The 25948-nt window shown below is 38.9% G+C and overlaps 1 protein-coding gene and 1 long non-coding RNA gene across 2 annotated transcripts in view; both read left to right on the forward strand.

The window, feature by feature from the left end:
• Positions 1-4073: 4073 nt before the first annotated feature.
• The window catches only part of LOC134437320 (fibronectin-like), a 36846-nt gene continuing 14971 nt past the window's right edge, over positions 4074-25948 (forward strand). Inside the window, exons 1-12 of the mRNA XM_063186811.1 lie at positions 4074-4213; positions 4464-4574; positions 4694-4777; positions 5083-5398; positions 5549-5588; positions 5947-6210; positions 7043-7196; positions 8536-8687; positions 9047-9319; positions 9670-9963; positions 12251-12601; positions 24219-24470. Of these exons, the coding sequence (XP_063042881.1) occupies positions 4074-4213; positions 4464-4574; positions 4694-4777; positions 5083-5398; positions 5549-5588; positions 5947-6210; positions 7043-7196; positions 8536-8687; positions 9047-9319; positions 9670-9963; positions 12251-12601; positions 24219-24470 (2431 nt within the window). The remainder of the gene's footprint in view (positions 4214-4463; positions 4575-4693; positions 4778-5082; positions 5399-5548; positions 5589-5946; positions 6211-7042; positions 7197-8535; positions 8688-9046; positions 9320-9669; positions 9964-12250; positions 12602-24218; positions 24471-25948) is intronic.
• Positions 17626-22937, forward strand: LOC134437747 (uncharacterized). The gene is made up of 5 exons (XR_010032469.1): positions 17626-17757; positions 17874-17962; positions 18732-18848; positions 21263-21351; positions 22817-22937. It is a non-coding gene; the product is annotated as an uncharacterized LOC134437747 (long non-coding RNA).

Here is a 25948-nt window from a genome sequence, read left to right on the forward strand (position 1 = left end):
TGAGCCGAAAAAAGCATCACCACCAGGTACTGCAAGTGCAAGGGTAGCGTGAGCAATACAACAGCATATTGGAATTGGCAGAAGTGCACCTTTAATACAAGTTGACAATCAAAAATGAAATTATTTTGGAAGATTTTAGGTTGGGTAAAAAACTACCTGTTGATTTAAACATAGTGAAACATACCACATCTGTCTTCAAAATAATGTGTTGACAAGTTGGCCCATACTGTAGCTCCTGTATTTGCCTATTATTGCTTAATAATAAACACCTGAAATTACTTTGGAAGATTTAACACAACTTAGTAGTAACACATAACAGCACTTACCTGTTTTGTTAAAGTGGTATCAGTCATGGGTTAAGTGCTCAGGGTGTCAGGCTTGTAGGCCAAGGCTTTCAGGTTTTATTTCTGACCTGCCAAGTTGTTGGTGAGGGGGAGCTGAGTAATTAACCAGAGCTGTCCCCATCCTCCTCCATGATTGAGGTACCCTGAGAAAGGCACTGTCCCCCCATACTGCTCCCTTGTGGTGGCGTTTGGGGTGGTCCCCTTGCATGGATGAGGCATAAATGTAATTCCGTGGTGTGCCGCGTCTGGTGTGTGGAACAATGACAATGGGGCTTTTCAAATTAGGAAATAGACTTGGCAGGTCCAGTATATCGCCATACTGTATGTTGTTGTCTATTTTCGTGGGTACTCAACACATTGTTGTATATTAGAAAGGTGACGCCTACTGAAGGCATACTATTCCTCGTATTGGGCCTACGCATGTACTGTATACTTGGCCAATAATGCTGATTCTAGCTCTTATTGTTGTTGGCAGTCCAAAAACATCTCAATATTAGCCCACTCGGTAACACTTTCTATGAAGTCCATATCTATAGCGCATTATAAGTGCATTTATAACAAATTATAATGCACATTATAATTATTTACAACGTATTATGACTACACTCAGAATGTGTCATGATGCCATATATTAACAGTTATGAATAACCATGAATCTAGCTTATAATGCTTTAAATAAATCCAAGGGTGTCATGAGTGCTCATGACTGGCTATAAACTACAGACTGCCTGATGGGGCTTATAGTAGGCTACAGTATGAATATCTATACCCCTCTATGCACAGACCTGGATGATAAACTGTTATAAGGGCTCATAAGCTCATGCTATAATGTCCCATGTGAGATCACAAGTCGTCAATGTGTGCTCTAAGTAAAGTGGAGTTCATATGGATGCATCTATAATGCACTGTATAATGCATCATAATGTACTGTAAGCCTCATCAGGCAGCCTGTAGTTTATAATATATTCATTAGCCTAGGCCTACTGGTAGGCTATACCCACAAGTATTTTTTCATAACGCACAGTCCTGTTTTCCCCCGAAGTCGTTCTAAAATATCGACAGAGATTTGTGTCGCGGCCATGATTTTTTTTACACATTGGACGCACTGGCTTGGACGCTCTGGCAGTTTTTGACAATAGGCTATTTTATTATTCTATTATATAGGAAGTGTGTTTCTGAATCTCTGTCTCTTTTGTCTTAAGCCTCCTTAGACTGATTGTGGTTTTCAGTTACCAAAAACACCCAGAAAGGGGTGCAAAATCTTTGCAAAAAATGAGAAAATGCCGCAAAATCTTTGCAAAAAATGAGAAAATGCCGCCACAAAATCAGACATTTTGATCGCAAAAATCACAAAATCCCAGTGCAAAATCCTGGAGGGACTGATATATCCAGTCATGAGCACTCATAACACCCTTGGATTTATAAAGCATTATAAGCTAGATTCATGGTTATTCATTACTGTTAACATAAAACATCATGAAACATCATGGGTGTAGTTGTAATGCGTTGTAAGTAATTATAATGTGCATTATAATTTGTTATAAATGCGCTCATAATGCGCTATAGATATGGGCTTCATAGAAAGTGTTACTACCCACTCTTCTTTGTAAAGGCACTCCAAATCTAACCGTGCGAGTGCATCTCCCGTGCAAAATCCTTCTCAGATCACCCAACAGATGGTTGATTGGATATACAAACCCCAACTCCGGTGAAGTTGCACGTTTGGTAAACAGTGAATAAAATCAAAATGCTATCACTTTCAAAACATTCAATCTATTCATTAGATGGAGAATAGTGAAAAGACAACATATTAAGTGTTAAAACCGAGAAAAAATATTGTTTTGGGGGACATATGTACTCATTTCTAATTTGATAAATCCAACAGGTCTCAAATAAGTTGGGACGGGGATCAGTGAAATTTAGTAAACATCCAAATAAGATAAAACGACAAAGAAGAACATTTCAAAATGAATTGTACTGACGGACAATATAGGTGTCCAGGTATAAGATCATCACAGAGAGGCTGAGTCACTCAGAATTAAAGATGCAAAGGGAATAATTACCATAGTTATTACATACATTTTTGAATTCCCTTTGATTTACCACGATTGAGTGTATATAAGACATATTTTTGTTACTAAAATCATTGTATAGGTTCATGACATCATGAAATATATATTGGCTGTAGTCTCACTCTAATTCCTGGAGTGCTAGAGCTATTGAAAATTGACCATATTAAGAATACTTAATGCGTGCAAATGATACAGGGGTGTAACATTCTCCTAAGCACCTGAGCTCATTTGAAATAAAACCCAGAAGACATGGGAAACTGTCCTTTGCTTACAGAAGTCAGCAGAAGTTGTAGAAGTCCATTCTTTTTGACAATAATAGAGCATTGCACATCCTGTGCTATAGTGAAAATGGACCATCCAACTTGTGTTAGTGCTAACTTCAAAAGTCAGCCTCCATGATGGCATGCGGGTGCAGTAGTGCATTGGTTAAGATGTTCTCACTCATCTGTAGAGTTAAATACAGTGCTGAATGGTATAAATGGGTTTTAAACAGCATGAAAAGCCACTCATGCATTATATTTTGAAGGGAGATCTTCGATTACTGCCACATAGTAAGGTCCAATTGCATTCTCTACTATGTTTTAACAGTTTGGCTCCATCATAAGGACCAGCAGGTGATAAAATGGTGGGCTTTTGGTCAAGACCTGTCACACTGTAAGCACTACAGAAAGGAAAACAATGCAAAACATTACAAGGAATACACCCACCATTTAAGCTGGTGAAATCATGTCCAAGATAGGAATTAACACTGTTTTTTATATAAAATCATCTCATCGGTTAATAAATTTAACTGTTAAGTGTTGTCTTTTGTTTTGTTTTTAGTCTTCCTCGACATTTGCTGCCATTTATTGTCCCCGTCCCAACTCTTTTGAGACGTGTTGGATTTATCAAATTAGAAATGAGTACATATGTCCCCCAAAACAATATTTTTTCTCGGTTTTAACACTTAATATGTTGTCTTTTCACTATTCTCCATCTAATGAATAGATTGAATGTTTTGAAAATGATAGCATTTTGATTTTATTCACTGTTTACCAAACGTCCCAACTTCACCGGAGTTGGGGTTTGTAGGTCTGAACTCTTTCTGGGCCATTCCAAAACCTCAATATTATTCTGGTGAAGCCGTTATTTTGTGCTGTAACTAAAGCCAAAGGTGCCACAACAAAATATTAGTTCAGGGGCATGCATATTTGTGCAACCATGTTATTGTATTTTCTATTTTATTCCCTTTAAAGCTTTGAGTTTGTTTTACAAATGCATTCTGCAGGTTACTGGTTTAAATGCTGTGAATTTATAAGTCTGCCATTTTTTTACATAAAAAACTGGCATTTGAACAGGTGTGTGTAGACATTTTATACCCACAGTATGTTTGAAATTATGTATCAATGACTTAAACATGGCCCTCTATGTGTTACTTGTTGCTAATGGCGTGATTCTATGTTGTTGATTCTAATTTTTGTTGTTGGCAGTGTTCAAGGGGGGAAATATAATGTTGAGCGTGCGCCAAGTGTCCTGTCCATTAAGAGCCACCGCTCAATGGGACTTCCAGGAAACTTTAAAGGAGAATTTACCCCAGACATAAAGTATGTACAAATATATTTATTTTATATTAATTGTTAGACTTATGCCTTTTATTATTGGCTGTTAATACTGATTGATGGTTTTAATTCTGATTGCTGTTAACAGTGTTCCTGAGGGATTTAATGATGAGCGTGCTCCAAGTGTGCTGTCCATGAAAAGTGACCGCTCAATGGGACTTCCAGGAAATTTTAAAGGAGATTTTACGCCAAACATAAAGTAGGCCTATGTATAATGAAATATATTAATGTTATATTCATTTGTTGATTCTACTTATTTATGCATTATTGACCATTAATGCTGATTAATGGTTCTGGACCGCATTTCCGCATTTCTCGAAAGCATCCTTGCTAAACACTTAGCAACTTACTTGGTTCCCAATGGGAAATTGGATTGCAAACACGTAAGTTACTTAGTTAGTAATGACGTTGTTGAAAAACACACACCTGATTCTGATTGCCTTTGACAGAGTTCCAGAGGGATTTAATAATGGGCCTGTGCCAAGTGTGCTGTCCATGAAGAGTGACCGCTCAATGGGACTCCCAGGAAACTTTAAAGGAGATATTACCCCAGACACAAAGTATGAATATGTTTACATCTGTATTAATTGTACATTAGTCATATGATGATCATCAGTGGCATTACTTAAATGACATTGCGTAATAGAACATATTTTGGTTATTTGTTTTCTGTTTGCAGAATTAATCTGGACCAGTTGGAGTCTTCAAGCATAGTATCGTCTGCAGTGACATCTAGCGTCAGTGAACAGTGGTTATCTTCAGGGTACTGTACACTCTTTAAGAATTCACTCTTCACCACACTACGGAAACCATCTCGTCCATTTCTATGTGGACAGAAATCCTCACTTGCAAAACCTGTTTAACATCCTTACAGAATATTAGTGTCAAGCAGGCTTGCATTACAATAACAAACTTGTCCTAAGAAACGCCACTTTTACCAACCTCAGTGGACATGATCACACTTCTGAATTTAGAAATGTCAGTTTTATTATTTTTAAAAACAAATGTAACTTTTAACATATACTTTCTTTTCACAACAGACTAACACATATTCACTCCTCTCTTCAGAGTATACCACCAGGCAATTCTCCCTGAGGGAGTCCCGTGTGACGTCTGTTCTAAGAAAGCGGCGAAGTCCTGCCTCACCTGCAGTGCCTCGTTCTGTGAGGACCACATCAAGACCCACTACACAGCTCCGGCCTTGCAGAGACATAAGCTGGTCCAGGCCACCAGAGACCTGGAGGAGCGACTGTGTCAACTGCACAGCAGGCACCTGGAACTGTTCTGTCAGACGGACAAAACCCTGATCTGTGCCTTGTGTTCCGTCGAGGAGCACAAAGGACATGACATTACCGCAGATCGGAGGGAGATAAACAATATTCAAGTGCGTAAAACCAAACGCATAATGCATTGAATAAAAATGGTGAACACAGCAATATTAATGAAAGATGATGACAGTAGATATTTAGGCCTTAAAGACTTAAGACTAGAGACAATAAAGACTGATATTATCTTTTCATCTTTTTTACTGCAGATTGTTCACATGAAGGAACCAGAGTGGGAAATAAGAGACGGTAAATCTCATATTTTCTAGAGTAAAAAAATAAAATAGGCAGAAAAGGAAAACATCTTTACTCTATCTGTCCTCTATGTTATGTTGATTCTAAAACCAAGACCATTATATGACACATTGGGGTACTGGTTCCGTCTCTATTAGTTAATACATTTCTTGAAAATATATTACACCCTTTGTATTTGTGTATGTGTGTGTGTGTGTGTGTGTGTGTGTGTGTGTGTGTGTGTGTGTGTGTGTGTGTGTGTGTGTGTGTGTGTGTGTGTGTGTGTGTGTGTGTGTGTGTGTTTGCACACAACTAGTAGTATAGCTGGCCCTTTAAAAATGGTACAACTGACCTTTTTTTCTGCATGTCACAGAGCTAGCTCCTCCTGGACCAATCAAATTCAGCTCCGTGAAGGCTGACTCGATCACTTTGAGCTGGTCAGGACCGGAAGGCCGCACGGGCTGCCAGAGGTTCAGGGTCTCTGTCGAGGGTCATCGAGAGCAGCGCTGCCTTGAGGTGACAAATTCAGAACTACTCTTCCAAGGTCTCACCCCACGTGAGAAGTACGACTTCAAGGTCGCGGCCATCTACGGAGAACACATCCAGAGCACATGGGTGGCCAAATCTGTGTGCACAGGTAGAAACTGCAGCTCTGCTTTTGTTTTCACCTCAGAGAAGCCGTGTTCTTGGCATGGATTACACACTGAATATCTTACCAGCATCAATTTTCATTGGTAGGGTGAATCTTGCCTGTGATTACACATTGAAAACCACCAGTATTAACATTATATTAATGTTATACTGTATGTATACAGCAGCTCTCCTGACATTTTGACAAAACAAAAAAATATTTTTATTGCTGAGATGGTTTTCAAAATGTAATTTTACACGTATACTATACTGTGGATATTTTTAAAAACACATCTGTTTCTGCCTCTCTTTTACACATAAACAGAGTTTTAGAAATCTTTTAAAACCCCTGTTTTAGGGGCTAAAATGCACTGCCACTATGGCGTTAATCCACATGCTGTATTTATAAATGTATTTAAACGGATAACAAAATATCAAGGTTAAAAAATATCCACATACGTGTAAGACGGCATCTAAAGTGAAGGTAGTAGCCAAGGCAGTGGCATAACAAGTCAGTCATTGACCCTGGGGTGAGGCTCCACCATGGGCCCTCAGAGGCTAACGTGATTTTAGGATATTTCACTTTCAAGACATGGACATCAAGGTTGACTTTCACTGCCGAAATGTAATTCGGTCTTGATAACTTCACTACAGTTGAGACAGTCAATTCTTTTCACAAGCAAATCAGAATTTCTCATGAATTAAGTTCTCATTTTATTTTCATTTTGAGAATGGTGACAAGCCCCCGGAAGTATGGGTTCCGGTATGACCACACCTGCTGAACATGTATCCCGCGCCGCTGATATTTGCTATCATTTATTTTTGTTTTCTCTTTGCAGTGGTCCCAGTTCCTAAGGACCTATCTGTGACCGCCATTACTGAGACATCCATCCATGTCACATGGAAGCAGCCAGAAGGAACTGATCACATTTCATATCGGGTGACCCTCCGCAGGAGCCATGGGCCAACATTAAAGGAGTCGGACACCGAAAGGTTGGTGAGGATGATATTCAATGTCCAGCTATTCCCCTCCATTCCTGGGTACCCTAAATATGGTATGGCCCCCATGCACTGGCCCCTTGTCAGGCTGCTCCCCTCCTCTGGGTTAGGCAAAAAGGGAATTGCTTTTGTAACAGGTGGAAGTGTTAAACCCATTTCCTGGTATGATCTCTGATTGATGGTATGGGTATGGGTAGCTTGCGTGTTTCCCCTATTCTTACAGTGCCTCTGGGTGTGTTGTGGTGGCGTAGGGTACGCGTTGGCTTGGCGTTTGGATGTCTGTGATAATCTGGTTGAGTGTTCCCAGTGGACGGTCGTCCTTTGATTGTGTGAGTGGTCGGCTGGTGTCTTCCAATTACTACGGCAAACTGATTGACCCCTCCTCTAAGTGGCCAATCACTGGTGATGTAACTGCTGGGCCAGTCGTGCGCCATGCCATATAGGCCGCTGTTTTTGTCTACGGAGAAAGTATTCTGTCCTGTCTTTCATCTTGTCCGTGCATGGGCGTCGCAGTGCTCGATAACGTGACTCCATTGGACTCCCCACTCGCATCCCTCCAAGCAGGCATGTCTGGGGCCTGTGCTAGCTATTCACGACCAAACTGCTTTTGTTTTTAAGGTGCACATTGACTCCAACTTGCATGCATGGTGTTCCCTTGGCGCATTCATTGTTTGACGTGCTCAAATTGTAATAATTGCCGCCTTGTGTGCATTTGCATGAAATTGCTGATTAGCAGTGTGTAACTTGCGTGGTGTGTTTTATTCTTTTCTTTATTTGTTATGTTTTGTTTGGAACAGACACCTGCATACCCACTCCTCCATGCAACCTACCCCGGAAATGAGTGTTGGTCCTGTGTGACCCAAGATCAATGTGTTTTTATGTGAAGATCTTAAATACTTTGTACAGAAAATAAATTGTATGTGTAAGACTGACATCTCTGTCCTAATGCCATGTGCGAACTTGTGTGTCCTTACTTCATGGGTTATCTACAGTAAGGGTCTACAGTAATCTATTTTCTACGGGCTAACCCTCCGTAGTGGCGTAGTCGTGCTTTGGTTTACCGTAACCACAATATTCACTCTGCTACACTTTGTTTGTAGAGCTGGGCAGTATGTCCAAAAAAGTATATCACAGTATTTTTTTTCACAGTATGTGACAGTATTTTTTCCATGCTTTTTTGAGGTGTTAAAACCATTTCCTCATAATTTAGATAATAGGCTTATTTATTAAAGTATAATGAGCTTTTTGTATGCATTGTGTCTTGTTATGTGCTGTCTGTTTAAAGGACAAAAGTGGAACATTCACTCCAACTTTCTTCTTCCACTTTCACCAGGAGCTCTAAGGGTGTGCTGACCATTTCCACAGAAGCTCTTGAGTGCTCCTTCTCAAAGCTGCTGCCAGCAACCAACTACACCATCGAAGCTGCCAGCGTGCTAAAGACTGGGCATGATGAGAGTGAAGCAGTACTTAAAAGCTGCCACACAAGTATGAATAACCAGTTTTATTTTTATGTTATGGTTACTTTGCACATTTGGGAAATGGAATGAAATATGTGCTTCTGAGTCACTTCAAACTATTTGTCTATCTCATTTCCAAGAATGTATTTGCACAATGTGTTTCCCTCGTCTTTACATGTTAGTGTGTGTGTGTTTGATTATTATTATGTGCATGATGTGTATTATGTGTAGGCGAGTTGAGACCTTAATTTCCCCCTGGGAATCAATAAACTAACTCTACTCTTCTATTTTCAACTATATAGTTTATTCTCCGATTAATGATTAAAACTCATAAATACTCAAAACTCATACCTGACAAATTCAGTAATCGTCTCATTGTCCTTGCAGAGATTCCTGTGCCAGAGAATCTGAAGATCGAATCATATACAACTACAATAAATCTCAGTTGGAGCCTGTCAGCCGAGATGGATCAGATCCCTCACAAATTCCTAATATCCTCCTTCCAATATACTGAGGACCAGAAGCCAAAGATTATTTCTGTTGAGTCATGCCATGGAGTCATCACAGGTCTTAACCCGTACACAGAGTACAGGATATCAGTGTTAACCATTGTTGACAACGTTGGGAAGAGCAAAGAGGCCTCAATTTGTGCCCTAACTGGTAAGATAATAGAGGAGTTGTATATGGGTGATTGCACGGTAAATGGCACTGTATGATGAACCCACCCCCAAGTGAAAATATCAAAATCACATGCTTTAGAAATGTGAAAATTATTTGGCTTTTACTTGGTGACAATATCTCCTCTACCTGTAAGATAGGTCCCTTCATGTGAACTTGCTTATTTTACAGGGCTAATGTTGATATCATTCACTGCTTTAAAAGCACAATTCACAATTAATTATGCAGATGGTCTGCTTCTATTGTTTTGTCATTTTTAGGTCAATTTTGTTGTATAATGTTATTGTAGTAACAGTATTTATGAGCATGCATTTTATCTCCACATACTGTAGGGGTCTTGCCTGTTACAGATTTAGAAGTCGACATACAGAATTCAACTGCTTACATCAGCTGGAATTATCCTCAGCAATTTCAGCTACACACCGCCATCGGCTTGGTTTCCTGCCATAGTGATGAATCAGACCGAGTAACCACGACTTGCCATTATCCTGCTGTTTTCGATGAGTTAAAACCAAATACAGAATATACCTGTTCTGTCACTGTCACCACACGCATAGAGAGTCCATTTGTGGATGATCCTATCGCTGGGATAGAAAGTGATCCTGTCTCCATTTCATTTGTGACAAGTGAGTTTGTTTGAGAGGGCTTTTTCCACTTACGGAAGTATTCAGTCAGTATTTCTTGCAAGAAATATAACTCATATGAAAATATGTAAAGATGCTTTGGTGTGAGATGAATGAAAATGTGCAACCCTAAATTAATATATTTGTTTGCTATTACATTATCAACCATGTATACAAGTTAGTGTACAAATCTTTTCCTCTTAGGACAAGCACACTATTTTCAACATCAAGCCCCGAGTTGACTGCAATGTTTTAGAGTTCCTCTCATCATTTATTACAGCTTTGCTGATGCTATTTGGATAATTTGTATTTGGTCTAAACCGGCTTTAGAATGGCTGTCTATGGGCATGTCCAAATATGTTTTTAAAACCACCCTAAACATTTGTTTTCAAAACTGTGCAACTCATCCAGTGTTCAGGGGTATTCACTAGTATTCCATAACATATATAATTTTAGAGGTTTTTATGCCTTTATTTGATAGGACCGTCTGAAATGGTGACAGGAAGTGAGTGGGACAGAGAGACGGGGTGGGATCAGGAAATTACCCCAGCCAGACTTGAACCAAGGTCGCCGTGGGCATGTAAGCCCAAAAGTGGGGGGCTTAGCGTGCTGCGCCACAGATCACCCAGGATTCTGACATGTTTTATATAGCATTTTGTGAATACATTTTTTTCTTTAAAGGTACACTGTGTACATTTTATGCTATCCATTCACTAATTTTACCTTTTTCATGAATACTTACCACCACCATCAAATTCTTGAGTATTCATTATGACTGCGAAAATTGCACTTTTCATACATTAAAAGGGGGATCTTCTCCATGGTCTGCTATTTTGAATTTCCAGAAATAGATATTTTTAGCTGCAAAAATGACTGTACTTGGGCCATACTAGAAAATATTAGTTTATTACTACTGTATGTAATCTTTCATGAAAAGATCAAATGTGTCAATAGGCAACCCAGTTTCAATGTGCAGCATAGTTGCAGTACCTTTTTTGACCATTTCCTGGACAGTGTACCTTTAATTCACAAAATGGCAAATAAAATGTCAGAAGCAATATTTGGCTTTCAAACTTTTTAGGGAATGCCAGTGAACACCCCTAACCACTTAGTGAGATGTATACTTTTGAAAACAAACGTTTACGGAGTTTAGACGGCCATTATAAAGCCAATTGAGACCAAATCTACACTTTAATAGGAACAACTGTACAACTGTTCATTGAGGCAAATTTCTAATCATCACATGGTGGCAACTCAATGAATTTGTACATGTAGACATGGGAGAGATGATCTGATGCAGTTCAAATCAAGCATTTAAATGACTTTGAACATGGCATGGCTGTTGGTGCCGAAAGGGTTTGTGGGCAAAAATGCCTTGTTGATGGCAGTGGTCAGAGGAGAATGGCTAGACTGGTTTGAGCTGATAAATTCACAACGTTAAGTCAAATAACCAGTTATTACAACCGAGGTATGCATAAGAGAATCTCTGATTAGACAGCACATCAAATCTTGAAGCAAATGGGCTACAGCAGCAGAACATTTCGTCCCACCCCTGTCAGCCAAGTACAGGAAAATGAGGCAACAATTTGCTCAGGCACACCATAATCGACACTAGAAGATCGGAAAAATGTTGCCTGGTCTGATAAGTCTTGATATCTACTGTAACACTCAGGTGAAATGGTCAGAATTTGGCGTCAACAACATGAAAGCATTGATCGACCCTGCCTTACATTAACATTTCAGGCTGTAGATATAATGGCATAAGGATATTTTCTAAGCACAATTTGGGCCAATTATTACCAATTTATCTTTGTTGGAATGCCACAGCTTACCCTAATATTGTTGCAGGCAGTTAAGGCAGTTCTGAAGGCAAAATGGGGTCCAACCCAACACTAGAGAGGTGTTCTTAATAAAGTGGTCGGTGAGTGTAGATTAGGCAATTAACGGAGACAGCAGCAAACATAACAGGGGGATAATATACTGTAATAGAATATAATTGTAATAAGATATAATAAAATATAATATAATATAATGTATTTTTAGGTACAGAAGACCTTCTGTAAACTGTTCTACAACATCTCTCTGTTGCTTAAGTGACTATAAATCAGACTTTGTTGATTTATCAACAGTTGATTACAAAAAAAGAAGAGAAATCAAGTCAATTTCATCAGGCTGTGTACACCATCAGGCATAATGCTGCCATCCACTGACCTAATCCAGAACTACGTAACTGTATTATAGTGCACTTATTGTTATCAAAGTTTATTCAAATTAATTTTCCCATTCACAGGTCTTCCTCCTCCTGGGCCAATACAGTTCACTTCAGTGAAGTCAGACTCTTTGTCTTTTACCTGGGGACTTCCTAAAGGCCTGACCAGCTGTCCGAAATTCAAAGTGTCTTTGTTCCATGTCCCAGAAGAAAATCACCAAATCAACAAAATGTACCCTCTTCAGTATTGTAGAATGGTACCATCATCCTTGCCACAATATGTTTATGAGAAGTCTGACTGCATGATCGTGCACTGCTTGCAAGCTGGATTTAAAACACTTCTTCCTATGACAAAGTATACAATTACTGTGGAGACTCTCAGTGAGGAAGGAAAGAAGAAAAGTCCCTCTGTGTCTGCAACAACACACACAAGTAATTTATCATTTTTATTTCACAATCAGTTCGCAAATTTCCACTTTCATGATGAGCAATGTCTTTGAATCAAGGAGCATATCTATCATCTATTTAAAAAATATTTTCTACAAATATTATATCAATGTAGCTCTATCTGATCTGATCTATCCGAGCCATCTAAATCAGTGGTCCCAGACAGCAATTAGATTTGGGCCGGGTCCGTTTTCAAGTCAGCAGATCCGCATAGCAGTCACAGTCATTTTGCTGATCAGCGGCAGCTCCGATCCGGACCAGTAGTTTGACAGTCAGTTTTGAAGACTCCTGGCGGATGCGGGCCTGTATAAGCAATCCGGACGCGCCATAATAAAATAATTCAGTCCGATTTGAAGGCGAGTGGCGGGTGCGGGCCACATAAAGCAATCCGGACGCGCCAAAACTGAATTTGTTCCCCAACTGTCACTTTGGAACCCTCACAGAGAGAGAGACCGTTCTTCAGTTTACCTCAGCTGAACTCAACTATCCGCCTGTGTCGCGTCTCGTCCAACACTGCACTGTCGTGACTTGATCATTCAATGATGGTAAGTAATTATTTAACTTAATACTATGGTAGAAGTAAAATACACTCACTCGCCGTCGCCACTACTCTTTCAGCGTTTTAGTCCAGTGAGTCTCTTGTGTCGTGAAATGGCTTGGCCGAGCACTGTATCATAACACCGCAGCATCGCGCTAACGTGCTGCTGTCTTTGTGGCTGGCATCATAAGCTTTTGATGAACCCACTCAAAATGTGTCATGATCGGGCTATTTGAGTCAATTTTAGCGGCGTTAGCAGTAATGGTGATAATCTTTTATGATGCTAACATCCCAAACATACCCTATCAACACGGGACAGAAACAAAGGTATAGTCGACTAGCACTACTACCGGTAGTTCTGTAACTACCGCTGTGATTTGTATAACATTCGCCAAAAAAGCTAGGTATAGGTGCGAGTGTGATGTACATGATGTGTTCGATTATTTCCAATCAATTTCTGATGGCTTAATAATCACCGTATCCATGTTGTGCCGCCGACAGCAAACATTCTGTGTTGTGCTATTAGCTCACCTTGAGCTGAATTCATTTGACATCACGCAGTTTGTAACTCCTTGATTGTTGTAGCCTATTTACACAAATCCTAAATGGCCGTATTGTTAGTTTAATAACTGCATTGTGATATAGGCTATAACATGGATTAGGCTTCATCAAAATACTGTCACTTAAAGAGTGCGGTAAAGTTAGTTTGATATTGGACATTCATTTGACATTCAAAATAAAAACGTGATGGATCTGAAAAATAAGTCTTGTGGTACATGAGGGACTTCTGTCCCTATGTTAAAAATATGGTTTGATGACTCAAGGTCAAAAGGTCAAGGAGCCTAATTAGTTTATATCAACATATTAAGTATTTTTATTATTTGTAGAATTACTTGAGTGCTAAATCTAAAAAACAAGTCTTGTGGTAAATTAGGTATATTTATCTCTGTTTTATAAAACTGGTGTGGTGATCAGAGGTCAAAAGGTCAAGGAGCCTAATTCATTTACAACACATTTTTTATGATTTTATTTTTTTCTGGATTGACAGAATGAAGAATGACAAAACGAACTCTTGTGGCATATGAGGGACACATGCCTCTGTGTTACAAAACTGGTTAACCGACTCAAGGTCAAAAGGTCGCGGAGCCTAATTCATTTATATCACTCATTTTTGTAATATTATTATTAAAATACCCACCAAAGTGATTCATCTGTAAAACAAGTCTTGTGGCAAATGAGGGACATTTATGTCTGTGTGATAGACCTGGTGTGGTGAGCCAAGGTCAAAAGGTCAAGGAGCCTAATTCATTTATACCACCATTTTAATTATTTTTATTATTTATAGAATTATTTGAGTGCTAAATCTAAAAAACAAGTCTTGTGGTAAATGAGGTATATTTATCTCTGTTTTATAAAGCTGGTGTGGTGATCAGAGGTCAAAAGGTCAAGGGGCCTAATTCATTTACAACACATTTTTTTATGATTTTATTTTTTTCTGAATTGACAGAATGAAGAATGACAAAATGAACTCTTGTGGCATATGAGGGACACATGCCTCTGTGTTACAAAACTGGTTGAAAACTGAATGAAAAATGACAAAATTAACTCTTGTGGCATATAAGGGACATGTGCTTCTGTGTCACAAAAATGGTTAAGAAACTCAAGGTCAAAAGGTCAAGTAGAATAATGCATTTTCATCACTTTTTATAAAGTGATAGATCTGTAAATGAAGAATGAAAAATGAATGAAGAATGAAAAATCCTTTTGTGACATACAACGGACATTGGTTTACAACATTGGTTTTGTGATTCATGGTCAAAAGTTCCAGACGCCTTTTTCACAACTTATGAAAACACACTTGTCAACTGTATAACTTTGTCAAAAGCATGCAGTACTTGATTTTCTGCCTATGAGTAACCAATCAGAATGCAGAGTTCGGTACTTCTCGCCTGTTCATTGGTAGTTCAAGCCGCGGGAACTTTCAGTGAACGTTCCATGATAGAGTGGCGAGTAAGCGAGCAAGCGAAAAGCTAGCTCTGTGTGTGTACGCCGCTTAATAGTCAAAGTTCACTCTGGTCGCTCAGTTTGCTTCTCTCCTGGCGAATTCCCTCTAGTAGTTTTATTATTTTGTAACACAGAGGCATGTGTGCCTCATATGCCACAAGAGTTCCTTTTGTCATTCTTCATTCTGTCAATTCAGAAAAAAATAAAATCATAAAAAATGTGTTGTAAATGAATTAGGCTCCTTGACCTTTTGACCTCGGATCACCACACCAGTTTTATAAAACAGAGATAAATATACCTCATTTACCACAAGACTTGTTTTTTAGATTTAGCACTCAAGTAATTCTATAAATAATAAAAAATAATTAAAATGGTGGTGTAAATGAATTAGGCTCCTTGACCTTTTGACCTTGGCTCACCACACCAGGTCTATCACACAGACATAAATGTCCCTCATTTGCCACAAGACTTGTTTTACAGATTCATCACATTGGTGGGTATTTTAATAATAATATTACAAAAATGAGTGATATAAATGAATTAGGCTCCGCGACCTTTTGACTTTGAGTCGGTTAACCAGTGTTGTAACACAGAGGCATGTGTGCCTCATATGCCACAAGAGTTCCTTTTGTCATTCTTCATTCTGTCAATTCAGAAAAAAATAAAATCATTAAAAATGTGTTGTAAATTAATTAGGCTCCTTGACCTTTTGACCTCTGATCAACACACCAGTTTTATAAAACAGAGATAAATATACCTCATTTACCACAAGACTTGTTTTTTAGATTTAGCACTCCAATAATTCTATAAATAATAAAATATTTAAAATGGTGGTATAAATGAATTAGGCTCCTTGACCTTTTGACCTTGGCTCACCACACCAGGTCTATCACACAGACATAAATGTCCCTCATTTGCCACAAGACTTGTTTTACAGATTCATCACATTGGTGGGTATTTTAATAATAATATTACAAAAATGAGTGATATAAATGAATTACGCTCCGCGACCTTTTGATCTTGAGTCGGTTAACCAGTTTTGTAACACAGAGACATGTGTGCCTCGTATGCCACAAGAGTTCATTTTGTCATTCTTCATTCTGTCAATTCAGGAAAAAAAATAAAACAATTAAAAATGTGTTGTAAATTAATTAGGCTCCTTGACCTTTTGACCTCTGATCAACACACCAGTTTTATAAAACAGAGATAAATATACCTCATTTACCACAAGACTTGTTTTTTAGATTTAGCACTCAAGTAATTCTATAAATAATAAAAATATTTAAAATGGTGGTATAAATGAATTAGGCTCCTTGACCTTTTGACCTTGGCTCACCACACCAGGTCTATCACACAGACATAAATGTCCATCATTTGCCACAAGACTTGTTTTACAGATGAATCACTTGGGTGGGTATTTTAATAATAATATTTACAAAAATTAGTGATATAATTGAATTAGGCTCCGCGACCTTTTGACCTTGAGTCGGTTAACCAGTTTTGTAACACAGAGGCATGTGTCCCTCATATGCCACAAGAGTTCATTTTGTCATTCTTCATTCTGTCAATTCAGAAAAAAATAAAATCATAAAAAATGTGCTGTAAATGAATTAGTCTCCTCGACCTTTTGACCTCTGATCACCACACCAGTTTTATAAAACAGAGATAAATATACCTCATTTACCACAAGACTTGTTTTTTAGATTTAGCACTCAAATAATTCTATAAATAATAAAAATATTTAAAATTTTGATATAAACTAATTAAGCTCATTGACCTTTTGACCTTGGCTCACCACACCAGGTCTATCACACAGACATAAATGTCCCTCATTTGCCACAAGACTTGTTTTACAGATTCATCACATTGGTTGGTATTTTAATAATAATATTACAAAAATGAGTGATATAAATGAATTAGGCTCCGCGACCTTTTGACCTTGAGTCGGTTAACCAGTGTTGTAACACAGAGGCATGTGTGCCTCATATGCCACAAGAGTTCATTTTGTCATTCTTCATTCTGTCAATTCAGAAAAAAATAAAATCATAAAAAATGTGCTGTAAATGAATTAGGCTCCTTGACCTTTTGACCTCTGATCACCACACCAGTTTTATAAAACAGAGATAAATATACCTCATTTACCACAAGACTTGTTTTTTAGATTTAGCACTCAAGTAATTCTACAAATAATAAAAATACTTAATATGTTGATATAAACTAATTAGGCTCCTTGACCTTTTGACCTTGAGTCATCAAACCATATTTTTAACATAGGGACAGAAGTCCCTCATGTACCACAAGACTTATTTTTCAGATCCATCACATTTTTATTTTGAATGTCAAATGAATGTCCAATATCAAACTAACTTTACCGCACTGAATTAAAGCTCATGCATGCATGTTGTATGCCAAACGTTCAAACTTTTTTTTGTCTTTCTTTTCCTCTTCGCTTTGGGTAGAATTGTACGGTAGGTTCAGCCATCCCTTGATCGACCTGACACCAGCATTAGGCCTACTCGATGTGTATGAAGCAAGCTGCCTCTGCATCAAGTGAGGGAAGAAGCCGCCACTGAAAAGCTTTTTGGACTGTCATTTGAAGGTATGAGCCGAGAGTTGTAAACATGGATGCCAATTGTACTAGGCCTATATATTTTCACAGTGAAATCCCAATAACTACCGTAATATTCATACTTATTTATTCTTTTTCTGCTACAGGACACAAATGAAAGGACAGGAATTCTGCTCTGCGGCGTTGGTCTCACTATTTATTCAAGAAGCCCTTGGACACCACCAGAATGTATGAAGTAAGTTGTTTTTATGTTATGCATTAAAGCCCATGCATGCTGGCACGCGCGCACCCCCCCCCTCTCTCTCTCTCTCACACACACACACACACTTGTTGTACAGCACTCAATAAGACAGGGATCCCCAAACTTTTTCTCTGGGGGCCACATTATCGTTCCTGGCTGTGATCAGGGGCCGGGATCAATCATGTGGGCTGTATACTAGGCCACTGCCTGTTATAGCCCATAATTTATAGCACAAAAAAGTTCATCAATTTGAAATACCACAGGTTTTGCTTTTAACCATGTAAAAATAGCAAGGAAAGGTTAGACAAATATGGTGATTTACAGTTTATGAGCGATACAATAGAAATGGTAGGCCTGTTTACAGTGAGATGAGAAACTATCTAGACAAGAAACTTCTGGTTATTCATACTAGGTTAGTGACAATTAAACTGTAGGAAGGCCTGTTGATAAACAACATAAAATATTTAAAAAATATGTATTTTATCTTTTTTTTCCTCTGTGAGGATTGCTTCTTTGGGCCAGTTCAAATAGTGAGGTGCAGAGAGGTGGTGGGCCGGTCAAAGGGGCATGGCGGACCGCATCCGGCCCCCGGGCCTTAGTTTGGGGACCCCTGCAATAAGAGCTTGCCTGATGCTGTTGTTTGGTGGCCTGAATGTGCATAGAATACCTACTGTCTACTTGAATAGGTTTATTGTATGTTCTATGTATTTCTATGACAAACTTTCAACCTTTTTGTGTTTCTTTTTCTTTTTGCTTTGGGTAGAATTGTAAACAGTAGGCACAGTCATTCCTTGATCGACCTGGCATCAACATCGCTCAATGTGTATGAAGCTGCAAGTGAGAGAAGAAGCCGCCACTGAACACCTTTTTGGACTGTCATGTGAGTGTATGAGCTGACAATTTAACTTCTTTAACTGTTGAGACATATGTAAGTGGCATGATAATGTCTCATTTACACTAATGTCAAGCTGGTCTCAGGCTAACAAGACTACCATGAAATCTTAAAGTTTTGGACAGGCGTCCGTCTCAATTTCACCATTGTGTTGTGCCATACTGGACAAGTATTACTTGCTCAGTTTTGACAACCTAATTCTATATTCTGCTGTGCAACTTGTGCACAAAATTATTCACAATTCTGCTCCACCACCTCTGAAAACTTTTATCCTTGCTCTGAACAAATTAGCAGAACAACTAGATCTACCACCAGAGGAAATAGTAGCCTCCCAAGCTGGGTAACAGCATAAATTTGCACAATCTGTTTTTGCAGAGCAACTAAATAATGGAATGCCCTTCCCACCCACATATAAGGCATTACAAACTTTTATTCATTCTCACTTGGAGTGAAGAAATGGCTTTCATGTACCCAGTCTGGTCACCACTAATAGTTTTGCACATACAGTGAGTCAAATATGTATTTGATCCCTTTCTGATTTTGCCGGTTAGCCCACTAATAAAGACATGATCAGTCTATACATTTATGATAATATGTATTCAAACATGGAGAGACAGAATATCAAAAATAAATTCCAGAAAATAACTTAAAACAATATATTTTAATTTATTTGTATTTAATTTAGGCAAATAAGTATTTGATCCCTCTAGCTAAAGAAGATAAAGTGCTTTGTGGCAAAGCCCTAGTTGTCTAGCACTGAGGTCAGATGCTTCTTTTAGTTGATGACAATGTTTGTGCATATAGTAGAACATATTTTTGCCCATTTTTCTTTGCACATTATCTCTAAAACATTAATAGTTTGTGGCTGTAGCTTGGCAAATGGGAGGTTCAGTTCTCTCCATAGAATTACTATAGGGTTAATATTTGGAGAGTGTCTAGGCCACTTCACGACTTTAATATGCTTCTTATTGAGCCACTCCTTCGTTGCTTTGACTGTATGTTGTGTATTATTGTCATGTTGGGAGATCCAAAAATGACCCACCCTTCAGTGTAGTGGTGGAGGGAAGGACGTTTGCACTCAGGATTGCACATTACATGTCTCCCTCCATCCATTCGTTGACGATGTGAAGTTGTCCTGTGCCTTGGCCACACACACACCCTCAAACCGTAATGATACCACTTTCATGCATGATGGTGAGGAGGGTGTTCTTGGGATCATAGACAGTAGTACTCTTTCTCAAAACACATTGAATTGTGATAATGCCAAACATCTTGATTTTGGTTTCATCTGACTACAGCACCTCCTTATCATATCCTAAATCAGTCTGATGTCCGTTGGCAAACCTCAAGTGGGACTGCACAGGTTCCTTCTGAAGTAAAGGTACCATGTGTGCACTACAGGAATTTAAACCTCTGTGGCATTAAGTGCTACCAGTTTTTTTCAGTTATTTTGGTCAGTAGCTTTGATATCATTGCCTAGTTCATACCGTATAGCTCTAGGGTGATTTCTTTCTGTTCTCATGATTATCAAATCCCTACAAAAGGTCAAATCTTGTATAGAACCCCAGACAGGCTGATGGATAGTCATTTTGTATTCCTCACATTTTGGAAGAAATGCATCAACAGCTGGGTCATTAATACCCAGTCTCTTTCTTGTGGCTTTGCAGCCCATTTAATCTTTGTTCAGGTCTAAAATCGTGTCCCAGATATCATTTGACCACTCTTTGGTCTTTCCCATGCTGGTGAGGTTGGAGTGTGACTGATTCACTCATACTATGGACTGATTCTGCTGATTCAATGTGTCTTTTATGCATGTTAGTATGTACAGGTGTCTTTAATTCAGATGACAAGTTGATCGGACGTGCCCATCTGGTCTGTGGGCCTGGAACTGTAATCAGTTGGCAGGGGATCAAATACTTATTTTGCTCGATGAAATGGAAATAAATTAATATATATTCTCTTCAGTTAATTTCTGGATTTTATTTTTGATATTCTGTCTCTCCATATTAGAATACATATTATCATAACATTTATTGACTGATCATGTCTTTGTTAGTAGGCAAACCAACAAAATCAGCAAGGGATCAAATACATATTGGACTCACTGTACCTGTTTTGACACTGAGCATATGGTAGTTTTTGCATATGACATATTTTAGTGTGTGTGTTATATGTTTTCTTACCTGCTCAGGGAATGCAGATGGGAATTAGCTTTTAGCTATAATGTGGTGCAGGTCATCTTTTTTTTTACTATGTAACTAATGTACTTTGCACATGGTCCCTGATGAAATAAACCAATAAACTAAACTAATTGTAAACATGGATGCCAATTGTACTAAATATTTTCACAGTGAAATCCCAATAACTATTATTCATAATTATTTATTCTTTTTCTGCTGTAGGACTCAAATGAAAGGACAGGACTTCTACTCTGCTCGGTCGGCCTCACTACATATTCAAGAAGCCCTCGGACGTCATCAGAATGTATTAAGTAAGTTGTTTTTATGTTATGCATTAAAGCCCATGCATGCTGGTGCGCACACTCTCTCACTCTCACTTACTCTCTCTCTCTCTCTCTCTCTCACACACACACACACACTTGTTGTACAACACTCAACCAGAACTTGCCTGATGCTGTTCTGTGGTGGCCTGAAAGTGCATGGAATACCTACTGTACTTGGCTAGGTTGACTGTATGTTCTGTGTACGGGGTCATGTTCCCACAGCCCATTGGTCCAACAGCTTATTCCTGCTGCTCCATGTTCCCACATTTTTAAGAAATTATTCAAATATACAGTGCACAGCAATAATGAGTATACCCTTGTTGAAAAGTAACATTTTGAACACACAAGTTATTCCCAAAACGCCCAAAAAAGTGTAATACAACATCTTTTGAGCTTACATAAGAAAATTAAGGCCAATTGTATAACTTAAATGACATATTTGCCCATTTTTGTGAAATTATGCTGGTGCAAAATTGAGTACACGCCTATCATAGTGTCTGAGAAGGGGCCGTGTTGGCCTGAATTGTCTCGAAATTTAAAGGGATTAAAAGGGAGGTCATTGTTGTGCGTTTTATCTTTGCCTTGCATTTAACTTTTACATTTTGAGTCTGCACCTGGCTATAATTGATGTGTGTAAGATTCGAATGAAATCCTATAGGGAGTATCATGATCTGTTTCAGTAGTTACAGTACATGTTGACAAGCATATTTCTTTTGGTGAAATTCAGCTTCCTACTGTTGATGGCACCCACACAGCCCCAAGCCATGCCACTCCCACTACCATACTTGACTTTCAGCATGAGGCACTTTCCTTTGTACACATCGCTTTTTTACCACCACACATGTTTGACACCATCTAAAGCCAATTTGTTTATCTTGATGTCATTAGATCAGAGGACATGGTTCCAGTAACCCATATCCTTAGTTTGTTTGACTCTGATGAGACCATGATAAACAAATTTGCATTTGATGCTGTCAAGCATGTGTGCCATTGACTGAAATGTTAAATACATCATTGCCGTGATTAAGGCGATTACATTTCTAACCAAATATTAAACATTGACATGTTATTTAGAGAGTCGAGAATTTTAACTGATTTGATATGACAATATGACCCGTTTCTTTTTTTTCTGAAGAGAATGGTGATTTCATCACAATCTTCTAATTTTGTGAGTTACTTAATTCATGGTTTCTTGAAGCCAAAAATATGCAAGAATAAACAAATTATTGGCATAGTTTAAAATGTGGGTCGTGAATCTATAATCTATGAAAGTGTAACATTATTGATGGAATTATGGAAATAAATAAACATTTTCATGATATTCTAATTTTTTGGCCAGCACCTGTATGTGTCAGTTCATTCACAATCGTATGTAATTTGTGCCTACTGCACATACATCTGCATTAATTCTAACGTTTCCCTTCTGCTTTGTGCGCTTTTTAATATCTTACAGTGTGAAGAGGCAACAAGGGAGAGATGAACGCTATCAAAAATGTGGAGATGGATCTGGCAGCCGACTGCTTTGGCACACACCCAACAAGAAACAAAACAATAAAGAATACTAAAATGCATAATTTGTAAGCAGCTCATTTTTTAAAAACATTGTTTGCACTTGCTTGAAGGTGCACTGTGCAAAATTGTGGCCAGAGTAGGTATTGCATCTATGGTGCTCATTGAAACTGTGCTGTCTACTGCTAATTTAGATTTTTGCATGAATACCAAAGTGTAGTGAGTTTTGCAGCTAAAAATGTCTATTTCTGGAAATTCAAAATGGCGGACCATGGAGAAGATCCCCCTTTTCATGTATGAAAAGTGCAAATTTCCCAGTCATGTTGAATACTTTGGTGATGGTAAATATCTGTTAAAAAGTTAACATTTGTGAATGGGCATAATGAATTCTGGAAATGAACAACTAAAAATATTCCACGGTCCACCTTTAAAGGGGTATGCCACTATTTTGGGGCTTAATACAGTTAAAATCGTTGGCCAGGGTTTATATAGGTTGTAAAGTGTCTTATTTTTCATGTAAGCCGTTGTCTTGTTTTAAGACAAGTTAGAAGAGGAAGCATGTCGCTAAGCTAGTGAAAGTCAATGGATCCGTGTAGCATGTAGCAATGCTACATGGATGCATTGACTTTCACTAGCTTAGCGACATACTCCCTCTTTTAACTTGTCTTAAAGCAAGACAACGCTTCACATGAAAAATAAGACACTTTACCACCTTTATAAACCCCAGCCAACAATTTTAACTGTATTAAGCCCCAAAATAATGGCATATGCCTTTAAATATCCCTTTAATCCGGATCAGGCCCAGATAAGGTCCGGAGAACGTCCGGATATGGGCCAGATGAGCCCCAACTGTGTATTACGGATCAGGGCCAGATCATGGTCAGATGCGTATTACGGACCTGGGCCAGATCTGGCCCAGGTCGGCCACAAATTCCAAACATGTGGATTGGACCTGGGCCAGATCCATAATCCGGATCTGTTCCAGCTCAGCGCCATTGTAAAATAAGAAACCGGGCCAGACCAGGATTGCGGACCTGGCCCAAGTGCCTGCCAACATCTGTCACAGATCTGGGCCAGACCCATTTTGCTGTCTGGGGTTCTTAACCTTTTTTTGAAGAAATGTTAATGTCCCCTCTGGCCTCACCATGCCAATGCGAGTTCCCCCTTCTCAGCTGTCTTGCTCTCAACACCTTCCTACTTTTGCAACAACACAAACATATCATTATAATTATTCCTATTTAATGTAAATGTCCACTTTCCTGATCGGTGGGCATGGCTGAACCAATGAGTGAAGTGTATGTTTTGCTGTAAGATATCTAACATTTTCATACGATCTTCATCTGCAGCCCTCCCAGAACCAGTTGCCCTGGATCTAAATATGGAAGACCTCTCGCTAACATGGCAACAGCCCCCTGGACTATCAGAGGAGTCATATCAGCTGAGCTTCTTCAGAGATGGAGAGTGTATCAAAGTTAGGGGAACCGCATCTTACACTTACCCTCTCGCTGGCTTGAATTTTGAGACTGAGTACATAATTGAAATTTCAACTCTAATGGAAGGCCATCAGAGCAAGCCTTTGTCTAAAACCATTTACTTAGGTAAGATGGCAAAATCTGAGCATTCTAGGAACTCGTATGATTCTGTATATAAGACTTTGCTTTTTATTGTTTTTTGCAACACTGGCCTTTTATTTCTTTAAATTTAATATTTTACAGTTTTTCTCAATTGGTTTTGTACATTTCTCTCAACAGAATAATGATTCTCAAATATCTTTTTTCAATTGTGACTTCCTGGTGTTGCCTGTGCACATGGTCAAATCAGTTTCTCATTGTTTTCGGCATATAGCAAATCAGGCACGTGCAGAGCATAGTTGCCCACGGTGCCCGAGCAACGGCCCTTTTGCCCACATTGGCTGATATTGCCCTTCCAAGGGAGGGGAAAATAATATGGCAATTAAAATTTCATATTTCAATATCATTTGATTTCTTTTTAATTCATAATTTTGATTGAAGTTTTGTACAATAAAGGCTTAAGTCAGTCATACAAATTCATCAGACCCGTCGAGAATGGGCACGAGCGATGTGAGGTAGGTAGGCTACGCAACAACTCCGGTGGGGAGGGAGAAGGCACGCGACAGGCCCTTGAGCGCCTATAAGACACACGAAAGATTTTGAAGATGCCTGGGTGTCGGCTAGAGCCCTACACACAGTCTACATATTAAGGTACAAAATATGCTCACAATCAACCTCTCTAACACAATGTTGAGTTTAGAACTTTTAGTTATCATACATCTGACAGCCAGCCAGCGCCACGTTTAGGTAGCAAAAAAACCCGACAGCCAGCTGTAGATATGCCTCGGAAAAATAGGCTAAGATTTCATGTTTCAACTGATTTGCTTTGCAATTCGTATTTTTGATTGAAGCTTCCTAAATTAAGTTTTCAAATTCAGATTCACCTGCACCTCGAGATAGGCAAAGGGAGGGGCAGCATGCGCGATGCGGGGGGCACGCGCAGCTCTAGGCTACATGGGAGGGAGGGGGGAACAAGCATGCATGCGACCAGGGCAGAGACGCAAAATATGTCGAAGATGTCGTGGGAGTAGAGCGACTGCCCTGACGGCCTGAGGTGAGCTGGAAACACAGCAGACTACACAGCAGGGACGTGCACAGGAATTTCAAAGGGCAGTTGCTCTAACCTGAAGAAAGGGCAATCCCCCCCCCCAAAAAAAAAAGAAACATCAACAATGAGCGGCCTTCAGAATTTTTTAGGAAACTGCACCATGGGTATTATTATTTTTAGTAGTAGTAGTATATCATTGTCATAATTATTAATATTTTTTATTGTATAGTATCCTGAATATGCGTACCATATGATATAACATGCTAGTTTTTAAACATGTAGGCCTACCTATTAATCATATCAGAGATGATCAGCCTTATGCCCACCTGCCCTAAATGTCTCCTGATCCACATTTCCTCGTGTGTGGTATGTGGCTGCCCCTAAATTAAATGAAATTATGAGAAAAAGCCTTGATAGTTTTTAAACCTGTATCAGTCACAGAGATGATCAGTCTTAT

This window comes from Engraulis encrasicolus, chromosome 21 (genome assembly GCF_034702125.1).
Source record: "Engraulis encrasicolus isolate BLACKSEA-1 chromosome 21, IST_EnEncr_1.0, whole genome shotgun sequence".
Taxonomy (NCBI): domain Eukaryota; kingdom Metazoa; phylum Chordata; class Actinopteri; order Clupeiformes; family Engraulidae; genus Engraulis; species Engraulis encrasicolus.